This window comes from Taudactylus pleione, unplaced genomic scaffold, assembly GCF_031769625.1.
Source record: "Taudactylus pleione unplaced genomic scaffold, aTauple2 ptg000540l, whole genome shotgun sequence".
NCBI lineage: Eukaryota > Metazoa > Chordata > Amphibia > Anura > Myobatrachidae > Taudactylus > Taudactylus pleione.
Window position 1 is genome coordinate 1,198,234 of NW_028284942.1, and position 16,854 is coordinate 1,215,087.

At 39.1% G+C, this 16,854-nt stretch overlaps 2 protein-coding genes across 2 annotated transcripts in view; one reads left to right on the forward strand and one right to left on the reverse strand.

The window, feature by feature from the left end:
• Positions 1-16,854, reverse strand: part of LOC148500910 (uncharacterized) — a 542,640-nt gene that overhangs the window by 403,892 nt on the left and 121,894 nt on the right. Inside the window, 1 exon segment of the mRNA XM_088451185.1 lies at positions 5,452-5,456. Coding sequence (XP_088307311.1) covers positions 5,452-5,456 — 5 coding nt within the window.
• Positions 1-16,854, forward strand: part of LOC148500914 (uncharacterized) — a 243,827-nt gene that overhangs the window by 76,182 nt on the left and 150,791 nt on the right. The window lies entirely within an intron of this gene.

A 16,854-nucleotide genomic window follows, 5' to 3' on the forward strand; every position in this document is an offset into this window, starting at 1 on the left:
CTCACCTCCAGCTGTTTCTCTAGTAACAATCTCATGCCCAACAGCACTTCTGGTAATCTCTGCTAATGCACCTCACCCTGGAATGTACACATGCCTCCTCACCTCCAGCTGTTTCTCTAGTAACAATCTCACGCCCAACAACACTTCTGGTAATCTCTGTTAATGCACCTCACCCTGGTATGCACACATGCCTCCTCACCTCTGGGTGTTCCTCTAATAATAATCTCACTCTCAACTCCACTTCTGGTAATCTCTAATACTCCTCACCCTGGTATGCACACATGCCTCCTTACCTCTGGATGTTCCTCTAGTAACAATCTGACTCCCAATACCACTTATGGTAATCTGTGCTCATACATTACCCCCTGGTATGCACACATGCCTCCTCACCTCCAGCTGTTTCTCTAGTAACAATCTCATGCCCAACAGCACTTCTGGTAATCTCTGCTAATGCACCTCACCCTGGAATGTACACATGCCTCCTCACCTCCAGCTGTTTCTCTAGTAACAATCTCACGCCCAACAACACTTCTGGTAATCTCTGTTAATGCACCTCACCCTGGTATGCACACATGCCTCCTCACCTCTGGGTGTTCCTCTAATAATAATCTCACTCTCAACTCCACTTCTGGTAATCTCTAATACTCCTCACCCTGGTATGCACACATGCCTCCTTACCTCTGGGTGTTCCTCTAATAATAATCTCACTCCCAACTCCGCTTCTGGTAATCTCTGCTAATACACCTCACCCTTGTATGCACACATGCCTAATCACCTCTGGGTGTTACTCCCAATACCACTTCTGGTAATCTCTAATACTCCTCACCCTGGTATGCACACATGCCTCCTTACCTCTGGATGTTCCTCTAGTAACAATCTGACTCCCAATACCACTTCTGGCAATCTGTGCTCATACATTACCACCTGGTGTGCACACATGCCTCCTCACTGCTGGCTGTTCCTCTAGTAGCATTCAGTGCTCACAAATAAGGAAAGTGGCATAAATGTCACTTCTGGTTAGTTTGGCTTTATCTCAATGCTACTTTACCCATGAGGTTGTGCACGCGTTTCACAATAAAATGCAGATTCAATCAAACCCGCAGGCAGTAATAACAAATATACTTACTAAAAACATGTCTGAACACTTGCATAAAGTGTACAAGATAATTAAAGACAAACACAATGCACATAAACAAGCTATAATACAAAATACTTATAAACAAATGACATAAGAATCTATCACTAAGTTCTCCCAAAAAATGTAATAATAAGCATAAATCACATCATCAAATTATCTCACTACATAGAAAAAAAGTAAAATTATTTAAAAAGTATACTGATAGATATGAGATAGATATTAGATATATATGAGATGAATAGATATTAGATTTGTGAAAAATATAGATGAGATGAATATATATTAGATAGATATGAGATTAATAGAATCATTAATTATAAAGGGCTCAGCATCTCTTAAACTAAATATTATAATCAATTGAGATCCTTTCTGCCCAGCTACAGTTTAGGGTTAGTGTGATTGTATAGTTGTAGTATTGTCTGATATTGTGTTATAATGTAAAGTGAGGAAAGTGAGACTATTCTTTTATACATAACCATATTGTATTGATTCTGTGTACTAGTTATTCGGGGAGGTTGTTATTGTACTACTGTTTAGCTTGTTTTCTTCATCTTTGTAAACCCTGCAATTGTGTACATGTTATTTATATTGTAATAAATGAGTTAAATATAGAATTTTTCTTTATTTGTAACATGAGTATCTAATTTGGTCTTACCTCCAAATACAGTACGCACTTAGCATTTCTCTCATTTGTTATATATGGTGCTAGGTAATATACAAAATAATCCCGACAATGGTATGCAGATTTCAGATTCCAATCACAATTCGTGACTTTTTTTTAAATAAAGTTGCATTTCTGTGACCTTATCAGAGATCCCACTCATGTTCCTGCCTCAGACGCGGCTGCGTGCCGCTGGAGGCGGGGTTTCACTGTGAGCACTGACATTGCTAAATATTGCAGCATACAAGGGAAATATACTGCAGGTAATGGACGGACAGTAGAAAATAAGCACCCAAATTACTTGAAGTTACATTCACCCTTAGGATCCTATCCAAAATTATAAATTATTGCATATATCCTGTGATCAGTAGAAAAACCACATCAGACATGTGGGTATAGAACTTTGGAAATCTACTGTCATGATCCGGTGTAAGGAATTCCTCCATGGAGGGCAGGGAGCCAGGGGGATAGGATGGCTAGGAGGCAGCTAGAGAAGTGACAGTACTAGTTCCCTCAATAAAGGTCAGTCCCAGGAGTTGGCTACATCTAACCAGAGGTGCGGAGTATAACCCACTCGGTGATCTTCACCAGTGACCCCTCCTGTTGGGATTTGGGTTTTGATGCTTTGATGCACTGAGTGAGCAGGTCACGGCCCTCTGGTTAGGTACCTGGGAGTGACGAGGAGACTAGGTACTGACACTAGTATAATGAGTGGATTATGCACTGGTATGCTCTATGATACGTTGCAGGATTCAGAGGCAGGGTACACCAGGAAATGACACAGGAGATCCAAGCACAGAATAGTAGAGGGTGACAAGAACTAATGAAAGGTCAGATACTGGATGCATTGGGTTACTCAGAAGATCTAGATGCAGGGTAGTGTAAAGACACTGTAGATCCAGTCATGGAATGGAGATAATTGTTCAAGTAACTCAGACGCGGGTCAGTACATAGACACTCTGTAGCTTCAGTCACGGAATACAAGTAACTGTGCAGGTAACACAGGCGCAGGAGAATGAACTTGATACACTGTAGATCCAGTTGTGGGAATAACGGAAGGTGCTTTGTGAATCCAGATGCAGGGAACTGAATCTAGTACTTGTGAATGGTACAGGAGACACAGGAAACTGGTAATGCTGGGTAATCACAAGAGGATTAACTGAAGCAAAACTTGGGGTTAAACACAGAGCCAGGCACTGACATATACACAGGAAAATTAGATGCTGATTACACTGCACAACAATGAAAATGTTTCCGATGTGAAAATATTTACTTCTAATTGATTTCAGCATGCAAGGACTGAATATGACATTTAAAACTCTGTTAGCTCTGAGCTCCGAGATATAGCCCATGTATGACGATGTAGGGGTATTCCTAGTGAAGTGGGCAGAATGGAGAGAATCTTACCAGCAATTTACGTTCTGCACAGAGGGGGCGGGGCCTAATGACCCAATTAAATGAATCAGTTATTTGTCCCCTCCCCTATTCAAATATATGCAATTCACGGGATTACCCACACAAGATAACTGTGGTGCACTGAGTGACAGCATAGTGAGCGATTCCACCAAGACATTTCAGCAACGGAACAAAGATATCAGGGTAGGTGACAGTGACAAGAGATGGCCCAGAAGAGGAGTACAAGCGACAAGCAAAGAGAAAGCACCCCCATGTATAGGCCACTATATTATATAGTACTTTCCTATGCTGTATGTTTGTTTCATAAGCTGTATTTTTGTTTCATTTTGTGTTCTTATTTGTGATTGATAGAAAATAAATAACAGTTGTTTTAATTCAATCAAGAAAATATCAATTATTTTAAAATAGCTTTTCACTATGACTATATTACTAATGTACATACAGTATAGTGCAAGTAGTGTAGCTCCAAAAATAGAGCTAGTAAAAACATTCTGAAATCATTTTAGTTTTTCTTGACCTCAAATTAGTAATGTATGACTGTTAGTAATGTATGACTGTTAGTAATGTATGACTGTTAGTAATGTATGACTGTTAGTAATGTATGACTGTTAGTAATGTATGACTATTAGTAATGTATGACTGTTAGTAATGTATGACTGTTAGTAATGTATGACTATTAGTAATGTATGACTGTTAGTAATGTATGACTGTTAGTAATGTATGACTGTTAGTAATGTATGACTATTAGTAATGTATGACTGTTAGTAATGTATGACTATTAGTAATGTATGACTATTAGTAATGTATGACTGTTTTTAGAAAGGAAACAAATGAAAAATATTAATTTGTTGTACAGTGTTAGTGCTGAAATAGTTAAACTGGTGTCTCGACACAGAGACAGGTGCTGACATATACACAGGGGAATTAGACACACAGAGACAGGCGCTGACATATACACAGGAGAATTAGACACAGAGACAGGCGCTGACATATACACAGGAGAATTAGACACACAGAGACAGGCGCTGACATATACACAGGAGAATTAGACACACAGAGACAGGCGCTGACATATACACAGGAGAATTAGACACACAGAGACAGGCGCTGACATATACACAGGAGAATTAGACACAGAGACAGGCACTGACATATACACAGGGGAATTAGACACACAGAGACAGGTGCTGACATATACACAGGGGAATTAGACACACAGACAGGTGCTGATATATACACAGGAGAATTAGACACACAGAGACAGGTGCTGACATATACACTGGAGAATTAGACACAGAGACAGGTGCTGACATATACACAGGAGAATTAGACACACAGAGACAGGTGCTGACATATACACAGGAGAATTAGACACACAGAGACAGGTGCTGACATATACACAGGGGAATTAGACAGTGATTAGTGCTGGAGTTTCAGCACAGAGACAGATCATGAAGAAATCACTGGAAGAGTCTGATCCTGGGATACTCTGGAAAGAGTTACTGGTAATAAACAGTATAAAGCTAGGAGCAAATCCAGACGCTAGGATATAACACTGGTAGGAAAGAACTTGGAAAGCTGCAATAGCTGGTACTGTACACACAGTCACTAGAAAAGCAAAGTTGAACAGCAACTTCTTGTTCCTGGAGTCAGGTTAAATACCATTAGGGAGTTGGTGATTGGATCAGAGGATCGGCTCAGTGACCGCAGGACTACTATTGGGAAAGACTAGTCAGGTGATTTGGACCAACATGGCTGCGCCCATGCCCGCCACCACAGGAACCAGGATGCACACACAGAAGCCCTAGCAGACCCCGGGGAGACACCACTCACTTCCAGCAACTGAATACCTAAGCCAGGGGTCTTCAACCTTTGGCCCTCCAGCTGCTGTGGAACTACAGATCCCAGGATGCCCTGCCAGTTTTAGCATGCTGTTATATCAAAACGATGGCAAGGTATGCTGGGATGTGTAGTTCAACAGCAGCTGGAGGGCCAAAGGTTGAAGACCCATGACCTAAGCCCAAGGACGCCGGCATAGAGGTGAGTAGTGGCCGATCCCAGGCCGCATCCTGACAGCTATATGTATAAATGTCTAGCCTATTTTATTATGGGAGATACATCAGTTGTCTCTCAGATCTAATTTCAGTATGATTCCAAAAGAAATGGCCCATTGAACTACATTTCCCATGATCCCTGGAGGACAAGTAACACTACTTCCTGTCCACTGGACACTGACACTTCCTTCTGGGTTTCTTTCAAGCACAAAGCACCCTAAAGATGACGGCTGGGCCTAATTATCAGGCACAAAAGAAAACTACATATCACACAATTCCCTGAAGATGCCTCTTACATCAGACCTATGCATTTCTGGGATCATGGTGACATCACTTCCACCAACCCAATCAGGGTTTTTTATTACATTGGAGATCCACAGATCACTTTTCTATCAGGAGACTGGCACTATGATACAAACCACTACTGTCCCACACCCCTGAAGATGCTTATTTTACACATTAAGATGGACCTCCACTTCCGCTCTGCAACACCGGTACTGGAAGTGACACCATTATACAAAGGAAAACTGTAATTAAAAAAATGAGCACTTTGGAAGGTAACCTCCGTGCCTTCATATAGGGAGTTAATATCTGTACACATTGGCTGTAGGAGGTACTGCCCGGTGGAGCTGCATACCAATACCCTGGAAGGAGGGAAGACCCTTTGTTTGCACCATCTAGTTTCTTAAAACTGGACTTCTATCTGATATTAGTGATTCCTAACAGCATCACTGGTCACCTCACTCCAGGGGGAGCATGAGACCTACTGGGAAACACATTTTGTTTTATATATAAATGTGTCCAGTATCACTTTATTATAACTTTTGGTTTAATAAAAACCTGTTTTTAAACAAAGAGGAAATCTATTGGTTCTATGAAAAACCTTTATATGAGAAGCAGAGTATGCATAGTGGTGAGTACAGAACACGTGATTACCATCTCCCATTTGCATAGACACACATACATGTCTGGGGTCACTACTGTCAGTGTAAGTGAGGTACGTCATCATCATTGACTGCTAATACCAGTAACATTTCTTATACCAGCTAATGATACCTTCATATGAGGCAGAGTATGCAACGTGGTGAGTATGGTACACATGTGATATCCATCACCCTCATAATACCGACAAGTAAATGACCAACAAGTGACATCAGTCAGAGGAGTCACTAAGTCCCATAACTGTCCAGATCAGCCATGTAAGAGACGGCAATGTAGACGGCTAACCCTAGGCGAATGCGAGAGTCCGCCTTCATACCCCATCTAAAAATGAAAATAGCCGTCCCTTATTAGACGGAAAGTTAGACGCCCAAACTGTTTAATCCCTGCAAACTACTGACAGGTGTCAAAATCCCAACGCCTGTTATTAGGCCTATGCCAGGAGCCAGACGCCCGGCATACCAAACGAAGGTAAGCCAGGTGCTGACCGCGGGGGTGAAAAAGGTTAGGTCTCAGGGCTCCCGGGGGGACTTAGGGTGAGGCACCCTCCTGGGAGGGTTAGGCTAGGTGAATGGGGGGTTAGGGGGTAGAATATGGTTAGTATACTTAACTTATTCAGCGATCGGGATCTTCACCTCTGCTGGGCTTCCGCTGTCGGTATTTGAACCACTGGCCAAGCGGCCGGCGGTATTACCTACTACACACATACTATATATGCGGGATACAACTAGCTAAAGATAGGCATCGGGATTTAGACCCATAATTTAATCCAGCTTCGTGTTTTAGGCATCATGCTATAGGCCAGAGGAATCTTTTCTGCCGGTGTATTAGTTACATTACCCCAGGAGTATATCTGTATAAATAACTTTATTGTTTAATATTCATTAACCAATTGAAATATAACAAGTATTAAGTATAGACCTTAAATGGGATGGTGGCATAGTAGTATTAGGTGGAGGGTTAGACAATAGGAGGATTTATTTTATGCATGACATGGATGTAGCTAATATACCACCCAAAAGTTCCTGTCCAGCCCATCTACTGTTTTTGTGATATTTAGCATGAACCCAGAGGGAGGACTTTAATAAAATCCAATAAAATGTAAATTCTACAGCATGTGATTATGAATAATTATGTCAGTTACAGCCTACCTATAAATACGCCTTTCACCACAAATAGTCCAAACTAGAACATTTTGCTTTGGAGTTGTTCAAGGATTTTAAAGACCTAAAAATGGAACAACAAGAACAACAATGGCAACCCTCCTGCAAGCTTGTTCCTTCACAAAAGGGAGGTATTGTTGAACATACATGGATATTTGTTTGCTAAAAACAAGACGAGAGGTGACATTTCTTATTGGAATTGTGTGGAGAAAGAAGTGGCTACTGTTTGTCATATGCCAGTACCATTGATTTTGGAGAACCTGCAGTGCGTTCACATGGAGAGCACAATCATCCTCCTCGTGCCGTTCAGACTGATGTATTAATCGCCAGAGCTGCTCTGAAACAAAGGGCAAGATGTACAACAGAATCTCCTGCACAAATAATTCAGAATGTCACCTCAGAAATGCCAAGTACCAGTGCTATTGCCATGCCTAATTGAGATGCTTTGAGGCAAGTTATAAGAAGGGCCAGAAGAGAGGAATTACCAGTCTTTGACAGATATAAATGTGCCCCTAAATGTAAGAGAAATTGATGGCGCTGTTTTCCTGGCTAAAGATACAACCTTTGCTGGTAACAGAATATTATTGTTTTGTACAGTAGAGAACTTAATTAAACTTCAAGAGGCGCCATACTGGATTATGGATGGAACTTTTAATACCTGCCCCACTCTTTTCTGTCAATTATATACTATTCATGCCATGGTTGGGACAGATGAGTCCTCCCAAAGATTCCTACCTTTGGTGTATGGTTTACTCTCCAGCACATCCCTGGAATGCTACAATCTATTTTTTGGGGATTTGCAGGATTTTGCTGATGAAAATGAAATCCAATTGGCGCCACAATATTTCATGACTGACTTGGAATTGGGTGCCATTCGTGCAGCTAAGACTGAGTTTGGGAGCAGTCTATATAAATGCTGTCTTTTCCACTTGTCCTAAAATATTTGGAAAAACATACAGGACACCAGACTAGCAATATGGGTCAGACCCTGAATTTTCATTACAAATGAGACATTTACAAGCACTTGCTTTCTTGACAGAAAGTGAAATCCCATCTGCCTTCATTGAATGAAAAACTCAGATGCCTGCTAACGCTCAACCAGTACTTCAATACTCTGAGGAAAATTATGTACTTGGCAAAACAGGAACGAGGAGCAACTCAGCCAGAATCCCTCCAACTTTTCCCCCCTCAATTTGGTTGGTAGCAGTAAATAATGACCTGGGTATACCCAGAATGCAAAATAAATGAGAAGGTTGGCATCGCCGCTGGAACAATATTCTAGGACACAACAAATTGGGAATTTATAATCTGATTACACATCTAATCAAGGAACAGCGCAATACAATCATTCAATGCGAAAGAGTTGTAGCCAATGTGTCCAAACCCCCCCACGTAAAGAAAATGTCACTAAAGAAAGAGCATTGCAGAATTGCATCCACACTAGAGATACAGTGGACACAATGACATTTCTAAGAGGCATTGCACACAATTTGAAACCTTAAATATTTATGTTAATGCTAAAATATAGCATAAATCTGACGCACTTTTCTGCATATGTTAAGTAAAAGTTGACCTGTGTTATGCTTGAGTTCTTAGATTGTTTATTTTCTTTCATAATGTGATTATAACCTAATTTTTTCACTTTAAAATCTAAATATTAAGGAAGTTGCACTTTACAGAATATAAATACAAAATAAATAACTTGATTTTACTACTGCCTTGGCTTTTTTTTTTTAAATGTACACTTAGTTTAAAATATATATTTATATTTTAATACTTATTTATTATGATTATTTAAAATGTCAATCATACTCCAATTTTTTTTTTTGAAAAAACATATTTTATAACCGTAGCCACCATCTTTTTCTAGGATTAAATAAGTAATGCAAGGTATGTGGACAAAGTATAGGTGAATCAGTATAATTTTTATAATTTGGTTGTGTTTAATTACAAAACACCTGACATATGTTACCTGTTTTGCACCTACAGTACATACAAGTCTGTGTTTGAGTGGAATGTAAATAATAAACCTGCGCCCGAGATGCCACCGGGGTTTATATTCCAACACCTAAATCCCCATTGTGGACTTCAGATACGCATCTAAATATATCTATCCAACCTGTTGTAGACTGCTAACGATAGCTGTCATCTTCCAGTCTCTAAACCACTAGACCATGCATATCCTGCGTATTCTAGATGGATAACCCTAGCAGCTGTACATACAGGGTTAGTCACATTGATTTTGATCCTAACCCCTTCCCCCTGGTTTCCTAAACCTTGCTCGCACTACGGGCGATGGCTGTGAAGCACAGGTTCAAATCCCGACAAGAGGAGATCCCGATGCTAGCTGTTACATACCATAACTGTCCACCCCCCTAACTCTTAACCATCCCTTAGGGTGCCTAACCTTAAAACTCCAGGGGTGGTGTCTGACCCAAAGTCCCCCCCCCACTGGGGCTGAATAAACCTAACTTCCCCCCCACACCTTAAACCTCAAACTCCCAGAGGGGTTTCCTAATGCTAATTCACCCCAGGAGTACTTAAATCTAACGTGCCCGTCACCCGCGGATACAGAATTACGCCGGACTGACTTCGTTCGGTCGGGCATCTTTTGGCATTCTAAAATCGGTATTAAGATAGGCGTCGGTATTTAGACACATATCTTAATTATCTCATATAAATTTATGCATCAGTAAATCTAATGACAGCATTTAGTCCGACGGAATATTAATTACCTCCCCATAAAACTATACTAATCCGCTGAAGCATGGTTAGGGATGCCGGGCTTCTTGATTTAGACGTCAGCATCTCACACCCCGTCTAGGTACACCCGTCTAGGTTTGTGCATCTATCTTTAGTAGTAGATGTAGTAGTAGTCGGTATGAAGATGTGCAGCATCACGTACACCAGCAAATCAACTTATATGAAATGAAATACCGACAAACTAACCTTTAACACCCCCAACCCTAACTCTCCCCCCGGTGGCACCAAGGGCCCATAACCCCTCACCCCCTTAGCCTCACCACTGATAAAAAATATTTGCCTAAATCACGATGCCATAACTTAATCATCCGCCATCCTAGCTATGAGCTGCGGTGGTGTATGAATTATTTAGATATTACATAAATATTTTGGAAGCAAATGTGAAATTTTATTCACAGCACTGATAAAATGGCCGCCTGCAAACCAAACATATCAGAACCTATTTTTCCTTTATCAATTATTTTTGCCGTTCCTAGGGGATGAATTAAGTGACGTGTTCTGTAGCCTGTGAGATAACCAATAACAACGTCTAGATTTGAACAAGGGGATTGCTCATATTTTCGCGCACTTTGTGTTTAATATAAAAGCTTTGACACGACCTAGCATAGTTGCCATTTTCCTTGCACTGAAACTGTTGGTGATAGTATTGAGGGAATCGGCTCTTTTATTGACAACTGCTAACTGGTGATTAACTGATCGAGATAGCAAATACCATATTGCTCCTGAAAGTTTTTTTTATCAATGTGTTTACTGTTATTAAAAATTATTTTTGGGAGAGTTAATAAAATACTTTTATAAATGCTACATGTATCCCCTGTCCCCTCACACCATCCTTTAGTGGTGCCTAACCCACGCCCACAGTAAATCAAACACCCCCCCGGTGCCATACAGATGGATGCCGGACGCTTCGTTCGGTCTGGCGTCCTTCAGCATTCCAGCGTCGGTCTTGAGGAAGGCGTTGGTATTTTGACACCTATTCTTAATCCTCTGGAATTTAGGTGTGAGTAAATATACTGCTGGCATTTAATCCGGCGGTATATTAACTACATCCTTTATATGTTAGTTAATTGAAATGTTATCATACTCTGGAATTATCACCCCATGCTGTGCCTATTTTCTAGGTTTCCTCATATAAGGGTCCATTTACTAAGCTGTGTTAGGAGACAGAGTGAAAAGTGATAAGAAAGTGATAAGGTGCCAGCCATTCAGCTCCCAGCTGTCATTTTTCAAACACAGCCTGTGAGGTGGCAGTTAGGAGCTGATTGGCTGCCACCTTATCACTTTTCACTGTCTCCTAACAATGCTTAGTAAATAGACCCCATAATTAGCTATACCTATGGATCATTTGAATTGTGTTAGTCAATTTAAGGAACACAGATGTGCACCTGATGTGTGAGATTGAAAATGTGTATTATGTGGTGACCCAGTTTGATAATCAATGGTCTATATGATATCTAAATTAATATTATTTGTTTCTGTTGTTGGTGGGATTATTGATTAGTGTGTGTGTGTTTATAGATAATCTAATGCATGTATCCAAAAATATGGTATTGAGAAAACAAAATATTTTTATTTTTTTAAATGATAAAAGTTTAAAAATATATTTATATTTTGGTACAAAAATCTTAATACACTTTTAGCACCTGCAAAACACGTTTAATGCAAAGATGCATGCCTGGTAACATGGGAGAGATATACATTTATAATTGGATGAATGTATATATTTGAAATGCAATGTAGTTGTAATACTGAAGGCCAGGGTGCCATCTGTTTAAAAGAAGCTCTCAATCCTCAAGCCAATCTAACAGTCCTAGTTTAAAGAAAATACATAATGAAGAATTTGATATTTTACTTAGACAGGTAGTTAAACCATGGATATCCTTAAAACATGACCTGTATAAATGCATTAAGTAATTAATATAGTAAACAACTTTATAAGTTCAACATTTTAAATTTTGAAAACATTTAAAATAATAAGTTTAGTTTGGTACACATATTTAATTTTTGAGATTGCATTATTTTTTCATCGCTTTTAAGGGATATAAATATATTTATTTTTAACAGGATGCAATTTTGTATCAGGATCACATCATACCAACGCTCACCATTATGGAGCTTGAATGTTGCCACCAGTATAACTGTGGCTACAATCCAGTTATGTCAAATTATACTGTTAACTTTTGTGGGGTAGGGTTAATCGCAAGGGTGAAGTGAAGGGTTACGTATTGATGTAAGGTTATTGAAGGTTAGTGGAAGGGGATTTGTTAATTAACTTTAGACGTGTGGGATGTCACTGAGTATTCCTGGTCTGTGATCCAGTACACAACCTGATTTACCTTGTTTAAGTCCTTTTTACTTTATAAAAGTGTATGTGTAATTTTGAAACTGTTTGAATAGTCATTTAATTTTTTGCTTTTTTTGAGTAAGTCTTTAAATAATGTTTCTTTTTTAATAGCTATTTAAACCATGTCCGTGGAGGTGAGGACACAAGTAGAAACTGAGCGTGACCAGAGGATCGGTCCAGAAGAAGCAAACCAAAACACCTCAACAATGGAGACTGTCAATGTTTCACATGATGAATATGAGTCTGAAGATATAGGATCAAGGCAGAGAGCCCCGAATTTCAGCACAAGGCAAATGGAGACCCTCATCTACCAGGTATTTCTTCACACCTCTCTGCTTTTGGTTCGCAGGCAAAGAACATGCACCACAAAATCAAAAATTGTTATTTACTTTGCTTTAAAAATGTTTGAACACTATACATAAAATTATTAAATGATTTAAAAAAATAAAATAAAATATATATATATATATATATATATACACACTGTATATATACAGGAGAAGAGAGAAAGAGAAGAGTTTCTTTTGTTGAGGAAGAACATGACAGCAAAAGTGAACCAAGGACAGCGGACACAGCAATAACCACGTTGGACACAGGTATGCATGTTTAACCAAAATGTACAATGTATTTACTTAGTAGAGACATTGAATAATTATTGATTATAATTTTTAAGCTATAAAACATAAAGGAGTGTTTTGTCCATTATGGTTGTGCTTGAAACAGTCAGTCAGAATTACAATGCAAACATTACTACACATTTTGGTCGATATTATATGCCTTGCCCTCTCATTACTCTAACCCTCATTACCTAGTGATAGAGCCTAAAATCTCACCTAGTAAGTACACTTAATCTAACACTCACCATACCCTATACCTAACCCTGTTCCTTAGTGACTAAATCCAACTACATGTTAATTGGAGTGGGGAACATTTATTACATTTAAATTTTAGAATGTTCATTCACGAGCTAAAGAAAATTGCACTCTGGGTATATGTATAAATTGGATATAAATATGTAAAAACTCGATGATATGGTTAACTTTTCATCTTTGTCGTGGTTAGTTCATCCAAAATGAGACAGATGTTCTATTCCCATAAAAGTATCTTTCATTGCTAAGACAATTTTGTCAATTAAAGACTTGTGGATAAAATTTAACTGTAAAACGGGGAAGCTGTGCACTCGAACACTTTGGTCCAGATGTACTAAGCTCTGGAAAGTGATTAACTGGACAGTGATAAACGACCAGCCAATAAGCTCCTAACTATCATTTTTCTAACACAGCCTGAAACATGACAGTTAGCAGCTGAGTTGCTGGTAGTTTATCACTTTCCAGTGTATAACTTTTCACAGCTTAGTACATCTGTCCCTCAGGGACAAGCACAGTGAGAATAGTAATCTTGTTTACTATGAAATGATTGCAGCATGATGCAAGATTATATAACATACTGGACTTCAACTAAGGCACAGAAATATAATGTTTTCTTATTTTCAGTAGATTGTAAAAGTGTATCAGAACTCCTGTTATCTGTTGTGCTTACACCCAGCAGTATTTTTTTTTTTAATGAACATTTGTGATTAACACTGGTGGATGTTCACAATATTTTTTGGGAAATCACAAAGCTGTCTAATCAATGAAAAAGACTTATGGAAATAAACATCTAGATTGTATGTGAGTACAGTACACATTTGTTTAAATTAAACTTAAAATACTTGAGAACACCTATTGCATAGTGAGTGGAGTACACCACTTTTTTATTCATCAAATCTTCATTGTGGGATTCTGCAAGAACTGATGATTACATAAAGGGAATCTGATTTAGTACATATACCACACACTCCACTAGTGATTTTTCTTGGGTTATCAATACTCATAACAGAATATGATTTTATGACATTGGTAAAACATTAATATGTTGGAATCGTAAAGCAGAAAACACAGAAAAAACAGTTCCTTCTGACCAGGAAGAAACCGTAGGTGAAAGAGCAGCCAAGATTATGACCACAATACAAGGTTTTCTTGACACAGGTATGTCTCTTTCAAAATAATCAAAGACAATCTAAGTTTCATTCACTGTACTGTTCTACATCGACATAATCACTACATACCGTTGTTATAATGTAATGTTATTACATTTTAAATTTTTAAATTGTTTATTTTATCTATTAATCAACATAAAAAAAAAAATATATATATATTTTTTAAATATACTGTATGTGTGTGTGTGTATATATATATATATATATATATATATATATAAAAAATTGTTTTTTATAATTGCAGGAGGACAAAGTACAATAGATAGTAACATAGATACTGCATCTGGAGCATCATCCTCACCAAACTTGCAATCAAATGAAGAAAATGCACCTCAAAGAGAGACTATTAGTAAGGACCCAATAAATATTATACATAAAAAAATTTAAGAAATTTTTATTTTTTAATATCTTTGCGTTTATTTACATAATTTTAAATTTGTTATATTAATACTGCAATATAGAGCATCGTGAATGGAAGGAACAGAAAATAAGAGAAGATCGGGAATGGTTTGAACAAAGGAGAAGAGAAGATCGGGAATGGTTTGAACAAAGGAGAAGAGAAGATCGGGAATGGTTTCAATAAAGGAGAAGATCAAGAATGGATAGAAGAACAAAGGACAGAAGATCTGGTATGGATGGAACAACATTTTAACAGCCTGGCGCAGAGCATGAACCAGATTTCAAATATACAGCTAAATCACTCATGCAGTTGGAAAACGGTAGGCCAGTACTTTGGTCAAATGACTACAATGATTGATGTGCTTTTTAGTCATCTCCAACAGATGGACAGCCACTTTAACCATATGGTAGTGTGACATCATCAAGGCAACACAAACACAAGATTGATTGCCAATCAACTGTAGCTGTTGACGGACAATATCAAAAGAAGACCCTCTTAAGTAGATCAACATTTACAAACTGAACAGGTTGCAATGCCATCAACGTACAGTGTAGTCCAGCAAATGCATGAAGAAAATCGAGAGCTTCGGATGAGGATGGAAATGGAACGGATGCAATTCTCAAGCCAGGAAGAACAGGACCCGGAACCAAGAACTGATGAACCATGATTTTTAAAATTAAAATAATTTTTGATTGTAACCCTATAAATGTATTGATTGATTTTTTGTCAGGGGTTGAGGATGTTTTGTTAACACTCCTTTTATTTTTGGAGGGTAAAAGATGTTTTGTTGGGGGTATTTGGAGTTAGACTGGGCGTAAGGGGTCTGTGTCCTACTTTGGTGTGCATGACCCTGTGATGACAGCACGAGGATATCAGGCTGAGAGTAGGACTTGGGGACCAGGTGCTGGTTGTTTTTTCTTTCGGGAAGATTGAAGTTTCATGCCACGTTTGTTTTCCTCCACCTTTCTCCTTTCAGTGTCCAGGAGAAGTGGGACGGCATGAAGGGACCAGCCTGTCACTAGACAGGGAGGAACCAACAAGGCTGGCATAGAGCTGTAAAGGCGGTGGGTAGATGGTAAGTGCAATATATTCTCTGGGGCTTCCCCCACATTTTGTTTTAAGATAAAGTAATACATGAATAAAAAAGGGATACAGTCATCATCCCAGCTTAAGGGATGCTCACAGTAATTACCATTACTCAAATACACAGTGGTCCTAATTCTACAAGTAACACAAGTGCAACTTTGCAGTCAGACGATTCTTGCATTCTTCGTATACATCTTACAGTGTGCGTATGCAAACTAGTCACTAAAATAGGGAATGCGATTGCAATGTATACACAGACCCACCTGGAAGTGATTGACATGCAGTATTATTGGTGGGTGGTGTGGGAATGTGGTCAAGCAAGTGCAGACGTGTCACTGTATTTGAATAAAGTTGCAGGGGCATGTATAATTTATCCATTGCAAACCTATATGCAGCCTGAGCAATCACTGTGTGAAGGGGGAGGATTTATGTTGTGCTGCGTCTCTAAGTATTGAGCTGCGAGTGTATTGTGATGGCATTCATTTCAAAAACATTTCAGCGTGCGTGTGCAGGATTGCTATTCGTGCTAAATCAAGCCCAAGTATCAGGTTCCCAGCTACAGAATACAAAACGTAGGCATGCAGAAGGTACGTTTCAGAGGTTAAGGGAGTGTTAGGTCTAGGCACAACTGGTGCGTTAGGGTTAAGTTGCAGGAGGGGGATTTTAGGTTGAGGCATCCACGACAAGGGGTTTAGGCACCACAGTGGGGGAGGTTAGGTACCATAGGGGGGAGGTTAGGCACCACTAAGGGAGGGTTCCAGTTAGGGGATGGGGGAGAAGGGGAGGGTTAGTATACTTACCATGCCCAGTCAGGATCTTCAGAGTTTGTGATTGCAACGTCAGTATTTAGTG